This window comes from Ammospiza nelsoni, chromosome 1, assembly GCF_027579445.1.
Source record: "Ammospiza nelsoni isolate bAmmNel1 chromosome 1, bAmmNel1.pri, whole genome shotgun sequence".
Classification (NCBI taxonomy): domain Eukaryota; kingdom Metazoa; phylum Chordata; class Aves; order Passeriformes; family Passerellidae; genus Ammospiza; species Ammospiza nelsoni.
In genome coordinates, this window is record NC_080633.1 from 148,882,702 (window position 1) to 148,896,291 (window position 13,590).

The 13,590-nt window shown below is 40.4% G+C and overlaps 1 protein-coding gene across 1 annotated transcript in view; it reads right to left on the reverse strand.

Moving 5' to 3' along the window:
- The window catches only part of FAM135B (family with sequence similarity 135 member B), a 131,239-nt gene that overhangs the window by 51,628 nt on the left and 66,021 nt on the right, over positions 1 to 13,590 (reverse strand). The window contains exons 5-6 of the mRNA XM_059478135.1: positions 13,050 to 13,223; positions 1,764 to 1,890 (exon numbers count right to left, since the gene is read on the reverse strand). Of these exons, the coding sequence (XP_059334118.1) occupies positions 1,764 to 1,890; positions 13,050 to 13,223 (301 nt within the window). The remainder of the gene's footprint in view (positions 1 to 1,763; positions 1,891 to 13,049; positions 13,224 to 13,590) is intronic.

A 13,590-nucleotide genomic window follows, 5' to 3' on the forward strand; every position in this document is an offset into this window, starting at 1 on the left:
GGCTCTTGTGCTGCCCAAGGGGTATTCATTGAAACCTTTTAATAAATCCCTAATTTATTCTTTAACTCTGGTCTCTGTTCCAGGTCAGCCTTGACAAGGCATCCAGCACCAGCACTGTCTCCAACATTCCCCCATCAGCAGGGTGGGAATGGGCAAGGTCCTGAGAGGGGACACAGCCAGGCCAGCTGACCAAACTGGCCAAAGGGATATTCCACACCACAGGATGTGTGCTGAGCAAGAAAAGCTGAGGAAAAGGAGGTGAAGGGGGAGCGTTCACTGTTATAATGTTTCTGTTCCAGAGAAACCACTTCACACCCTGAAGCCCCACTTCTCAGGAAGTGACTGGACATTGCCTGCTGATGGGAAGGAGAGAATGAATATTTCGTTTCCCTTTGCTCCTGCACGTGGCCTTGATTTTGCTTCATTAAACTGACTTTACCCACAATTTTTCTCTATTGCACCCTATCCTGGTGAGAAGGGGAATGACAGAATGGCTTGGTGAGCACCTGGCTTCCAGTTAAGGTCAACTCACCACAATTATCCTGCCATTAAAAAAAAAATTATTCTACAGAGGTAGGTAGATGATAGAGTTTCCAGCTAAGGAAGAAAATAAGGAAGGAAATAAGTTTGGTTTTTTTTCTAATTATAACAGAGCAAGGTTTTTTCCATTGAGACTAAAAGCAAAAATAGGAGTGGAGAGCTTTCCATTTCTCTTATTTCAACTTGTCTAGAGGATAATGAAAATAGGCACCACTCTCCATAGAAGACTCTCTCTAATGTAATGAGATTGGCCCAAAATACAAACAGTTATTTAAATGCCTATGATGTGTACCAGAGAGGCAGAGGTTGAGGTCAGTTTGTTTGCCAAAAGCATACACTGACCCAATGTTTGGGACAGCAGCCTCAGGCCAAACATTCTCTCAGCCCTCGTTAATTCCCTGGTAGTTCCTCTGCACCAAGTGCTCTAGGCTTGCATATTTTTAATATTTATACAGAAAAGCTTTGACAGAAAAGGTTGAGGGAAGCTGAGGGCGGCATGTTAATCAGAAGCCTTGATTCAAGGTTTCTTAACAGGTTAATGGTTGCAATGTTCTAGGGTGAGTTTCTAGAGCTGAGGAAACATTTTTGACAAAAAGAAAAAAACAACTAAAAAACCAATTCAAGACAAATCATAGCACTTAAAAACATAAAATGAAATTAGTAAAAGGATCAACAAAAATCAATAATCATTTTAAAACAACCAACTTTCTTTTAAAAATTGCACAATGAGCTCTCCTTTTTACCTGTGGTCAGTAGCAACATCAAAGACACACACTAACTGTGGCACTGTTGCATTGTGTGTAACACCCTGTCACCAACACACACACTACTCTGGACACAAAACCTCCTTTCATAGCATCCTTAATAATGACTCATATCCTCTGACTGTCATTCACAAGAACTGAAACCAGGACCTTTTCCTGAATAATTAATTTCACTTTCCAGCAGACACCTGGTTAGGTGAATCCTGTGTTAAAAGTGTCACTGTCCCTGGGGGGTATATCCATACATCTTGAACCATGAAATGGCCCATGGAGGTGGGGGCTGAACACCCAGGAATTGTGTAGCCAAGTGCCAGGTGGTTCATGCAGAAATGTTTGAAGGGTTGTTCTTCCAAAAAATCCCTCTACAGGAAATATAAAACCATGACATGCTCTCCACAGACTTTGTGGATGCTCTGTGTGATGGAATTGAAGCAGGACATCATTCCTCATCCTCCTTACCTCTGAAGAAGTGGGTTTGCAGTAGCCAGCTCCAAACACCAGATTTTCTAATGACATACTGGACTGGTCTGGTCCTGCCTCCAGGTTGCCTTTACCAAGCCATGAACCTTTGCCTGGACGAGCAAAACTAGAAGGAGAAAAATTGAGAAGAAAAAAGTATTCAGAGGAGCATTGTTAGAGAAGAATCATTGTTGTCCAAGTATTATTTCCTTGCTTAGAGAAGATTTACAATTTGGGTGAGTTTTACTTTTGTTTATTTCAAGTTGCACTGTAAATTCATGTTTTCCTTGAAAATTATCATTGTCCAGTGTGCAGTAGCTTAAGTAATGTAAATTAAGTTTGCTTTCTAGGCATTCAGTAGAGTGGTTTGACTGTTATCTTTAACTCACTCCTTTCTCTGCTATCTTACAGATCTTTTTCCAGCATAACATCTCACCAACACAACCTTTCCATCCACCCACATGAATCACATTCTTATGCAACCTCTCATCAGTTTGCACCTTGATGGATGCAACATCTTTGTCTTTAACCATATCACCCTTCCTCACTAACATGAGTTGTGCATGATCTCTCCTAATTCCTGATATCTTTTCTAGCTCATCCCAAACTTATACTTATAGATTGGAAGTTTGGTTGCCACTTCTCACTCTCCCATGGCATTGGCTTTCAGCACCAAAATGATAAGACTTCAGTCAAGAAAAATATTTCTTTTTTCTGGGTGCAATGTGATTTCACTGTTATCCAAATTCTTACTCAAAAAACTGTCAGAATGTAAGTTGTTTTATTCTCAGTGCTGACTATTGTGGTTAGTGCTCCCTTCTGGCTATATTTGTACATTTGCTATTGAAGACCAAGAATCCATTAAGGGTGGAATAACCTGTCTGAAGTTTACTCAGCATCAAGCCCACCAGAGTACTGATGCGCAGCCAGGGCTCATACTTTGGATTAATCTGAGCAGTGCTTACACCCCAGTTAATGATGCCTTTATATTCATTGGAGAGGAATTGGCATTTCCAGCATGGGTCATCTCTTGCTGAAGCAGTGATATCAAACAGATCAGAGGAATTTTATCCTCCAAGTATTTCATTCTAATTGTGGACTGTAAAGAAAGGCTGGATGACTGTCTCATCAACAACTGGAGATGAGATAACCATACTGTTAGTCCCTCTGATAACACATGCTGTACACAAACTGCATCAATATTTCAAGAGGGAAATCAATCTACTTGTGGGGAATGCAATGAGTCAAATTACCAACTGTGATCACTTAAGTGCAATGAAAGTACCCAAAAGGGTTCTTAAAACCATGCAGGCAAAGGTGGAACTGGAATAATGAACTGTAGAGAAAAAGGAAAAACATATTTGCTGTTTGTACCAAGGGCACAGGCGATGCCACTGGCGTTGTGCTACAGCTTCCAAACTGGGATCACCATCCACAGGTATCTGATGCCCATCCAAGCATCCTAAATCCCATTGTAGCCAGGAGACCTGGTCTGCTTGAAAGGTAAAACCTTCCAGGATGGGGAGCACAAAAGCATCTTAAAACCATGATGTGCCAGAACTAGAAGCCACAGGGAAGTGCCACTCCTGCTGCAATGCCTCTCCATTCTGAGGTTTTTTCTCTATGTAGATGTGCATCACGTGCCAACATCACCTCAGATAAAACTAATGAACTGATATCTACACCAGATTCAGTTTTTAAGGACAGATGGAATTGCTGAGTGCTCTACAGAAACAGACAGAAAACAGAGAATCATAGAATCACAGAACACCCTGAGATGGAAAGGAGCCACAAGAATCACCAAAATCCAATTCTTGACCCTGCACAGGGCAGCCCCAAGAATGACACCATGTGCCTGGGAATATTGCCCAAATGCTTCTTGAACTCTAGAAGGATTTATATTAAAGATACAAACAACAAAAAAAAATCTTAATAGCCATACAAAAGGTGAGGTTCTGGTGTGAAACAGTTTTGCAACATTGCAAAAAGAATGTCAAGCAAAATTACAAATTGGATCAGTTTCAGAAGGTTAAACACAAATCCCTGTCTTGTCTGTAGAAGAAAACTGCTGCTTGTTATAGATAAATACTGGCAAAAAGGTCATTCCATAAGAAGGAGGATGGGGTAGAACAAATCAGCAAATATCTATTCTTGCTTATATATATTTTAATTTATGTGATCAAAGCAATTTCCAGCTGGTTGCTTCTAAGCAGCATGAAGCCTTTCCATGTATTTCCTACAGGCACCATTTAAGATAAAAGCAATAAATAAACAAACAAATAAATAAAGCTATTTCCAACAGACAAGAGCTATACACTGCTCTGAATAATTTCAGCTGTTATTGAACAATGTTGTCTGCTGTGGTCTGCTGGAAAGGCTCAAGAAACAAAAATAAAAATGATGTGATATCAAAGAGAGAAGCTTAAACAAATGTTCTGTGCACATGAAAAACTCCTCATTTGAATATAAGCAAAGCTTTCAAAGGTTTAAAGGGAAAGAAGAGAAGTTTTTAATGCCTTTTTTAATTTATCTTTTGCTTTTACAGCAGAGAATGGGTTTTAATCTGCTGGTTTTATGGAAATTGATTTCACATAGCACTGTAAAACAAAAACCTTCTTTTGGGAAAAATGCCAAAACATCATCAGTCTGCTGAGGGTAAATTTAAGTGGAAGGCTTAAAAACTGCTGAGTCCCTCTAATGTTATCTGAAGTACATTATGATGGAAGAAAATTTTTATTAGCAATAACAGGATCATTTGCTACATCAATTATTTTTTCGCTGTATTTATTTCTTCTAATTATTTCTGTAAACATTCTCATTTGTATGAATCATGAACCTTGGTTACTTACGCGTCCATTTGGACTATCTATTTAATAGCACTGATTTAACATCAACATTTAGATCCTTATCCAGCATGATAACCTCAGCTTTTAATTGGAGTTAGGATAAAAAAGGTCAAAAGAGGTAATGTGTGTGCGCCCAAGAGGATTAAAGTGTGTGCAGAACTATTAATATTTTCAGTGAAATGTTTCATGGGTTCTCTTTGAGCTGGCCTTTTGATGATCTTATCCATGAGACCATGAGCGGCACAGGTAAACTGGCGCAGATTACCAAGAGAATTTGTACATGCCTAGCCCTGGAAGTTTTTAAGGCCAGCTTGGATGGGGCCCTGAGCAACCTGGTCCAGTGGAAGGTGTCCCTGCCCATGGCAGGGAATGAGATGGTCACTTAAGGTCACTTCCAACCCAAACCATTCTATAATTCTATTATTTTATACCCTTATCCTTCAAAGGAGTCTCCCAATTATTGCACCAGTCATCTGTGGACACACAGTACAGTAAACTGCCTTGAAAAGTCCATTTTTTTCCTTCATTACGGCCTGCAAGATCCAGCAATCAAAATTTAAGACCTTTCTGACTCAGAGATTATATTCAAGCAATTATTTCCAGCAGTCATGGTTACCTTCTATGAATTTGTGTCCATGACTTTGTGATTTATACTTTTGGCCTCTGTAACATCTTTTGGAATGAATTGCTTGTTGTAATAAGTGCTGAACTTTCTGGTTCATTTGAACTTGTTATTGCAGAATTCAATGTGGCAACATTAGGTTGTTGTGAATTCATTGTGGCAACACTAGGTTTTTGTGTAGCACAAAATATTAAATTATCATTCCCTGTTTTTTTCTCTTCTGTGGACAATTATCTTACATATAAATAAAATTAAGTTTCCTAGCATAAGAAATTGAATGGCCTTGATAAATGTTGATTCAGATGTGTTATTGAAGCAAATCAGAAAAATTACTTTAGAGTAGTTTAATAGAAAACCATGTTCTCTTTCAGATTCACCTGAAATTATTTCAAAAAAGAAATAATTTTCTTTCATTTTTAGTTTTGTTTTGGGCTTTTTGTAGCAGGGAAGGGTTTAGTTATTTGTGTTTTTTTGGTAAGCAAAACAATTTTTTTTCACAAAGCAAAGTTTTTAGCAGAATGGGGGAAAAAATTAGGATCTGATTCTTGCTTGGGAAAAAAAAAAAAAAAACCTGTCTTGTATTATATGAAATTATCAAACTGTAATAAAACCCCAAACAACCTCCATACATACAATCATCACATTTCTAATGACAAGAAATTTCAATCTTATGAGCAAACCAAGAGTGGAAATTCAAGAAATGAATTTGTATCCCATTTAGGCCAGATCCTTGGAGAAACTACTTTTTTACATCTCAGTCCCTTTTACATAAAATGCTACTGCTCTAAAAATTGAAAATATAAGTCAGTCCCATAGAAATAGCATAACTCAGGATTAAACCCTCACAGTCCTCACTAACATCTATTTGCATTTCACCAGTAACTGCCTTCTCCCACCGATCAGGAAAATTGTAGTGACAACAATAATTTCCCTCATTGTTTTAACTCAAACCTTTAATATAGCTTTTGGCAAATTCCTATTGGCACATGGCCATAGGGTACATGGGTGATCTCTTATTTTTTATGAGAATAATCTGTGGATGTTTACGGATTGTGTTCTTCTAGACATGATCCTCTCTTAGCCAAGGAGTTTCACTAATGTTATAATCAGTGACTGTAAAATGTTCTGAGCTTTTTGGGTAAAATTGATAAGGTTTATTAAAATTAAATTTTAATGAAAATACATATCTCTCCTTAGATACCAAACAGAGTTGAGGGGGGATCTGGTTTGAAATCTTTAGTGATTTTTGACTGCAGGAAAATGCTGGCTCATTTGTCCTGAACTTAACCTCAACTCCTATAAAACTTGAAAGCAGATAAAGCCATGTGGTGATATTTAATTTACTTTTGAGTGGGATTTTTCTTTTTAAATTTGACTCAGAAATTATCATGCTTTTCTTATATGATTTCTCAGCTGGTAGCACAGGAGAATGACATGACAAAGTGGAGGTTTACCTTTGCAGATATGAAACAAACTACCAAATAAAAGAAAATCCAAAGGAAAAACCACCCAGTTATTACAGATGAATTCCTAGAGGAAAATAATATAAGCCTGTATTCTTCTAATAAACATATTATGGGAGGAATAGCTCTTTACTGCATAAAAATTCCATTTTCTTTTTACAGATTAATTTCTTTGCTAACAGGGTGGAGAGGGGGAATAAGTGAAGAACTTTAGTCCCCAGTATAAAATTTGTGCAGTTTCAGACACCAGCTGCCCATAGGTAGGAGTCAGCAACACTTCCAGCTGTAGGAGAATGGACCTGCATAATTTGCACCCACATTCAAGGTACACAAGGCAGCGCAGTGTGTGTATAATTTATAGATGGATCAGTTGTGCTTTTGAGGAACAGGAGAATGCCTGGAAATAAACAAATTTAGGTGAGATAAAATCGCTCAAGAAGGGCCAGGCTTGGCCTAATTCCTCAGTGCAGTGTAGCAGAGAACAAGATCAGGGCTAGATCAGCAATCTTTAAATACACTGTGTCCCTCTGATTCTGTTTCCTCTTCCAGAAAGAACAAGGTAAAGCCACAGAAAAATTGAGTATCTGTGTCTTGGTTGCAATACCAACAAAATTTATATTATATTATTTCCCCATCTCAGATTCCACCAAGATTTCTTGGTTTTCCACAGTGATTTGGAGATGAACAATTAAGAATTCAATGTAAACAAGTAAAATTCTGAAAGCCTACTTTATTTATTTTCACATAAACTTATGTATGGAATTGGGGAAAGGAATAGAAAGTTGAGGAGAATCCAGAAAGCTGGGAAAAAAAAAACCTTTCATGTGCAAGCAAGGGGAAACAGGTTTGCCAGCTGCCCATGGCAAAGGATCTGCTTATCTGCAGCAATTTCAAAACTGGCTTTTTTAAATTTCCTTGGCGGTTTGGGTTTTTATTTTTTGGGAAGCAGTGAAGAGCTCTCTAGAATTAATGAGCCATGTTTCTTGTGTTTGCCTCCTAAGTGACTCCAGTGTAGGCAAGGCACTGTGCTTGCAGCGTGCCTGAGACTATGCAGACCTCTACACCACAGACCCACCACATTTTCCTTTGGGAAAAAAAATGAAATATTCCTTGAAGTCTGAGTTATGGTGGAGCAAATTGTCTTTCCTAACAGCTGCAGCTGGGCTAATGAGCACTGGCTGCACTCTCAGCCCTGGCTAGTGACAGGGAGCTAAGGGAGAAGTCAGTGCCCCGGGCCAGAAACCAAACCCACCCATACAAATGAGAAAACTTGAGTGCAAAGCCCCCACTCCTCCTCCTCCTCACCTTCCTCCTACAAGTGTCTGCTCACATTTAACCCCTGGATCTTAGGGAAGAGAATTGAAGGGATTTAGTCTGTGCCTCAGCAGGGAAGCAGTCTCAAGCTTGGACATGGACATTGTTCCCTTTTTTTGCTTATCTTTTGATATGAGCTCACCTGCTCATCTCCTGTCACCCTGGGTAAAATGAGGTTGCCAGAGGCAAGCCTTCAGCTTTCCAAAGAGAACTGCCACTTGTGTCATATTAGGATGTGGCATCCAAATCCTGCTGTGGATTCTGCTCTTTTTCTCCCACATTCTAAATGTCTGAAATTCAGCTCCATGATCTGCAGGGGCCAGAAGCACTCAGTGCAGACACCACAGCAGCTGTCCCTGCTCTGCCCCAGCACAGCTCCAGCCCTGGTGTCACAGTGTCCTGCTCTGCCTTGTCAAAGGGTTTGGGCTTAGGTACCCCACACATGTGATGGGAGAAATGTTTCAAGTCAAGAAAACAGCTATGGCCTTACATTGCAGTTCTCCCCTATTATTCCACTCCTGCCTGGAAAGAAAAGTCTTGAACTTGGTCCCTGGCAGTCCAGCTCCCTCAGCCACTTCTGGGCTGCTTTTTAGAGAAGTCAAAGCTCTTTAAGGATCATAGAAAAAGTTTTGAACCAAGCTCTGGCTCGGTGCTCAGCAAGGACAAGTAAAACCAAGCAGTCCCTTCCCTGCTGCAGATGGATGCAACTGCCCAAGGAGCAAAGAGATGAGGAAATCCAAGCACCAAAGCATCACACCATGCTTGTGGTCATCCCACAGGTCCAGCAAATATGATTTCTCTGGAGATAAGTGGGCCCACAAGACCCTCATGAGGTTCAACAGATCCAAGTGTCACCCTGAGTTTGGATATTCCCATGTGAGAGTACAGACTGAGACTCTGCAAAGAAGAACCTGAGGGTTTTGGTGGATGGAAAACTAGAGAGGAGCCAAAAATGTGCAGCTCAGAAAGGAAACCACATCCTGGGCTGCATCCAAAGCTCCATAAGCAGCAGGTGAAGGGAGGGGATTGTGTTCCTCTGCCTGCCCTTGTGAGACCCCACCTGCAGTGCTACATCCAATTCTGGCATCCCCAGCACAGGAGATTGTGGGATAGTGTGGACCTCTCAGAGCAGGCCCAGAGGATCAAAAGTGATCAGAGGGCTGGAGCATCTCTCCTCTGAGGACAGGCTGAGAGAGCTGGGGTTGTTCAGCCTTGAGAAGAAAAGGTTCCAGGGTGATATTGCAGCACCTTTCAGTACCAAAGGATAGCTTATAGAAAAGAGCAAAAGAGATGTTTGACAAGGGGAGGTAGTGATAGGAAAAGGGGAAATGGCTTTATAATGAAAAAGAGATTTATTTCAGATTTTAGGATGATTTTTTTTTTTTTTTACTGTGAGGGTGGTGAGGCCCTGGTGCAGGTTGCCCAGAGAAGCTGTGGCTGCCCCATCCCTGGAAGTGCTCAAGGTCTGGTTGGATGGGGACTTGGAACAACCTGGGACAGTGGAAGTTGTCCCTGCCCATGGAAGGGGAGTTGGAACTAAAATATCCCTAACGTTCCTTCCAACCCAAACCATTCTATGGTTCTGTGCTGACAAAGCTGGAGATGAGTTCACTCAAAGTCTGCCTCACCACCTTCCTACTCAGCCTCTCACTTTCTCAGTAAATCCACAAAGCCATTAGCAGTTGCTATGAACTTGGACTCTGTCAAAAAGCTGTGTTACACTTTTTAGAAAAGCTGATTCACAAAATTCCCATCCAGAAGCCTGCAAAGGATCCCAGACATGAATTTCATTCATGCTCAGGCTGGTAAAAGGTGAGGGCTTCAAAGTCTCAAACCTAATGTAATATTTATTGTATCAGAATTTTTAACCAGGACTAACATCAATATCAAAATGTTCACTTGTCAAAGAAGCAGGAGGTAATGGAGGCACCCTGGAAAGGTTTCCCCAGCAGGAGCTGTTTGTGAGTATGCACCACACTGAAGGGAAAAGCCTGGATTGGTCTTGCTGGTTTTCCTCTTTAAACACAAACAACATGGAAGAACTTGAACAAAAGTATCTATTTTGTCATCAGAGCTGACAAAATATGAAAAGCTGAGTCCACATGGCATGTATGAGCCTATCGATGTGCTTCAGGCAAAGTGGTGTTGCAGGAATACTTCAATACAGCAGTGAATTTCAATTTTACATAATTATTTTCAGGGTAGGTCTAGAACTGTTGCAATTTTACAGATAGATCTACAGAATCTACAGATATGTGTAGTAATAATGTGTATATACATTATATACACATTACAATTCAAGGTAGCAAATGAAACCACAGTGAAACACTGCTAGATTTTTTTTTTCCCTTCATAATGTAATTATTCCGATCCTTGGATGTATTCCAGGCCAGCCTGGATGGGGCTTTGAACAGCCTGGTCTAGTGGTAGATGTCCCTGCCCATGTCAGGAGGGCTGGAACTAACTGATCTTTAAGGTCCCTTCCAACCCAATCCATTCTGTGATTGCATGATTTGGTTTTTTTTTTTTTTTCCTATGCTGTGACCAAAAAAATACTCTATAGTCATTCAGTTTCTATTGCATTATGAAAAAAAATTGATTCTTTACTTAATTTTTTAATGCTCCCAATAGCCTCCAGTGAAAAATGATAAAAAGGTAAGTTCTGAGCTGTGGGAAACCCAAATAAGTTTTAATTGGCTGGTTTTGTTTTAGAGTGCTTGGAGGTGCCATTTATTTTACATTACTGTCTTCATCCTGATTTATACATAGAGAATGCATGATATAAAAACTCTTTAGGTTTGGAATATTTATCCAGAAGAAGATAAATCCTCACTATCACTCTTTAAAATGATTTTATGGGTTTAAGCAAATGAGACTGTATATTGTGTTGCCAAAAATCTTGATTCCACCACATTAAGTAAATGCATTGTATACTTCACAAATGTCCACAAAATAGTATTTTAAAAGCTATAATAATCTGACTATGGAGCAGTTGCTCATGTGATTTATGCCTAATAACAGTAACAAGGCTGTGCAAGGCCATTCATTAGAGGATAGCACAGAACTGGAAACAGTCATTAAGCCTCTTAAGCTATTGTTCTTTCATCCTTTCCTGTAGTAGAACAATGAGCAAATTATCTGATCAAAACTCTCTGGTTAGAAGTAATCTGTTACAATCTAATTCACTGTTTAAAAAGTCAACACACAGAAAATCAGAGATACAGAAGTTACCTGTATCACATCAGCAGAACACAGATATGTCACTCTGATCTGCTGGTATGAGACACATCCCTGCCACATCTCACAGCATCATTCAGCCTTAGAATGGATTGGTTTGGAAGGGACCTTAGAGGTTATCTTGTTTCAGCCTTCCTGCCATGGGTAGGGTCATCCTCCACTACACCAGGTTGCTCAAAGCCCCATCCAATTTGACCTTGAGCAGTTTCAGGGATGGGGCAGCCACAACTTCTCACAATCTCAGTCTGTCTCTTACAATTCCAATTCATTCTGTGGAATCATGTTCAAGCAATGCCTTTACACTGATAGAGAAATGAAACAAAGAAGAATTAAGTCAAAACACGAAACCTGAGGAAAATAAACTCTACAGATTTTTCTATCCTTTCTGACACTATGCTCTTTGCACAATATTTGACAAAATTAAGATTTCTTGGTCATTTCAGAAAAAAGACCTTGCTGGAGTTAAGGGAAGCTGAACAAATATGAATGCTGCATTTTACTTCAAAACCAAAGGAGCTCTCTCCCTCCCTCTCTCCCTCCCTCTCTCCCTCTCTCCCTCCCTCCCTCCCTCCCTCCCTCCCTCCCTCCCTCCCTCCCTCCCTCCCTCCCTCCCAGCCCTCTCTGTCTCACAGTCTGACAAGATTGGGCTCTAAGTAAATTGCCAGAAAGACCTTTGCTTCCCTTCACCTGCTCTAAATATTAGAGGATATTGACCTCCAGCCCTGTTTTACTTAAAGTAGTTCTGAATTATTTTCTTGTCATTATGAATCAGATAACACAAAGCACACCTAGACCCCATGGCAGCTGGTTTATAGTGCTGCACAGTCAAACCAAATGAAGCTGTAAAGGAAAATCCAGTGCAGCCTTAGCCAGCACTGATTCCTGCGTGCCTCCTTCAAACCACTTTATGAATTATGCTCATGCACAGAGGTCATGGATGAGTCCATCTGCCATAAATGCTTTACAAATCATCAGACAGGAAAAATGTTAATGCTTTTAGTTGCTTTTAGACTAAAGAGGAAAAACAACCAAGGAAAACACAATTTGCACTTTCCTCATTACAGATGGAGAATAGAGATCAAGGCTAATCCAAATTCTTAACCTCTTTCTGTGGGAAAAGAAATGAAATTTAGCAAAATATTTAATTATAGTGAGTTGTGTGTGAACTGGTTTGTTAAAAAGTAGTTTTGTAGCCGTTGAAAGTGTGTGTTGGGTTTTGTGTGTTACCTAGCAGGTAGTCTTAGAGATTTAATAAATAATTAAACTAGTGCAAGAAAGTAAGAATGCTAACCTGTCTAGAGACAGCATACAATGCTCTTAGAATAAGATAAGCAGAGGATTAATGATCTGTTTGTGAACCAAGGAATGTATCACAAGGGGTCTGTGACCAGGCAAGGGGAACAGGGAACTGTTTCTTGGAAACTTTGTTGTGAATCGTATGTATAAGAGGGAAGCACCCATACGTGAATTTGGGGGCTTGGACTTTGGGACGTGAGTCCCCCAGTTCCCCGGGCCCTTAATAAAGCACCCACAAAACTTATCTGAGTTTTGTGTCATTTATCAATTGGGCAACATTTCCAAAAATTTTATTTTTTGACTAGACCTCCAGTGTCTTACCAAGGGAAGAGGCCTGTGTCACAGTTTTGTTCTAAACCCCAATCTCCAGCCTTTCATCCCAGGACCAAAAAAAAGCCTTTAAATTAAATTATCCTCTCTACTTTTCCCATCCAGTGAGCAAACTGTATGAGACAACCCAGCAGAGGAAGCTGCCCTGACTTCCCACAGGTATTCCTGTGCCCATTACCTGATCAGAGGCTGGTGCAGAGCCACCAGGGAGGCGTGCACCGTGACGGAGACCACGGACAGGTGGAAGTAGTCGAACATGACGGGAACGTGGTGGTGCAGCCCCCGGCGGGGGTGGAAGTGCAGGCACAGAGTGCGGCTGCTGATCATGGGGATGGCTGGCACGTCCCTCAGCCTGCAAGGGAAAGGGGTTGGCAGGGGTCAGTGAAAGGCTGAGCTGGTACAGTGCTAGAGGCAACAGACAGAGATGGCTTGAGGAGAAATTTTATCACTCCCCAGCTTCGTAAGTGTTAACGTAACTGAAGAGCATCTTGTGCTGCGCTCGTGCCAAACTTAAATATTAATACTAGTGTAGATGTAATTAATATAAATAGAAATACAAAAAACATAAAGAACATATGCAGAGTTATATATGAATATACAGTATACAAGAAGAACAGATGTGACACAGTTCTGGTTTTCCCTGGTGAGTGCCCTTGATGTCTAGATATGCACTAGTAGGTACATCAAGATCTAAATAGCAGAAGCAAATGCATTTAGCA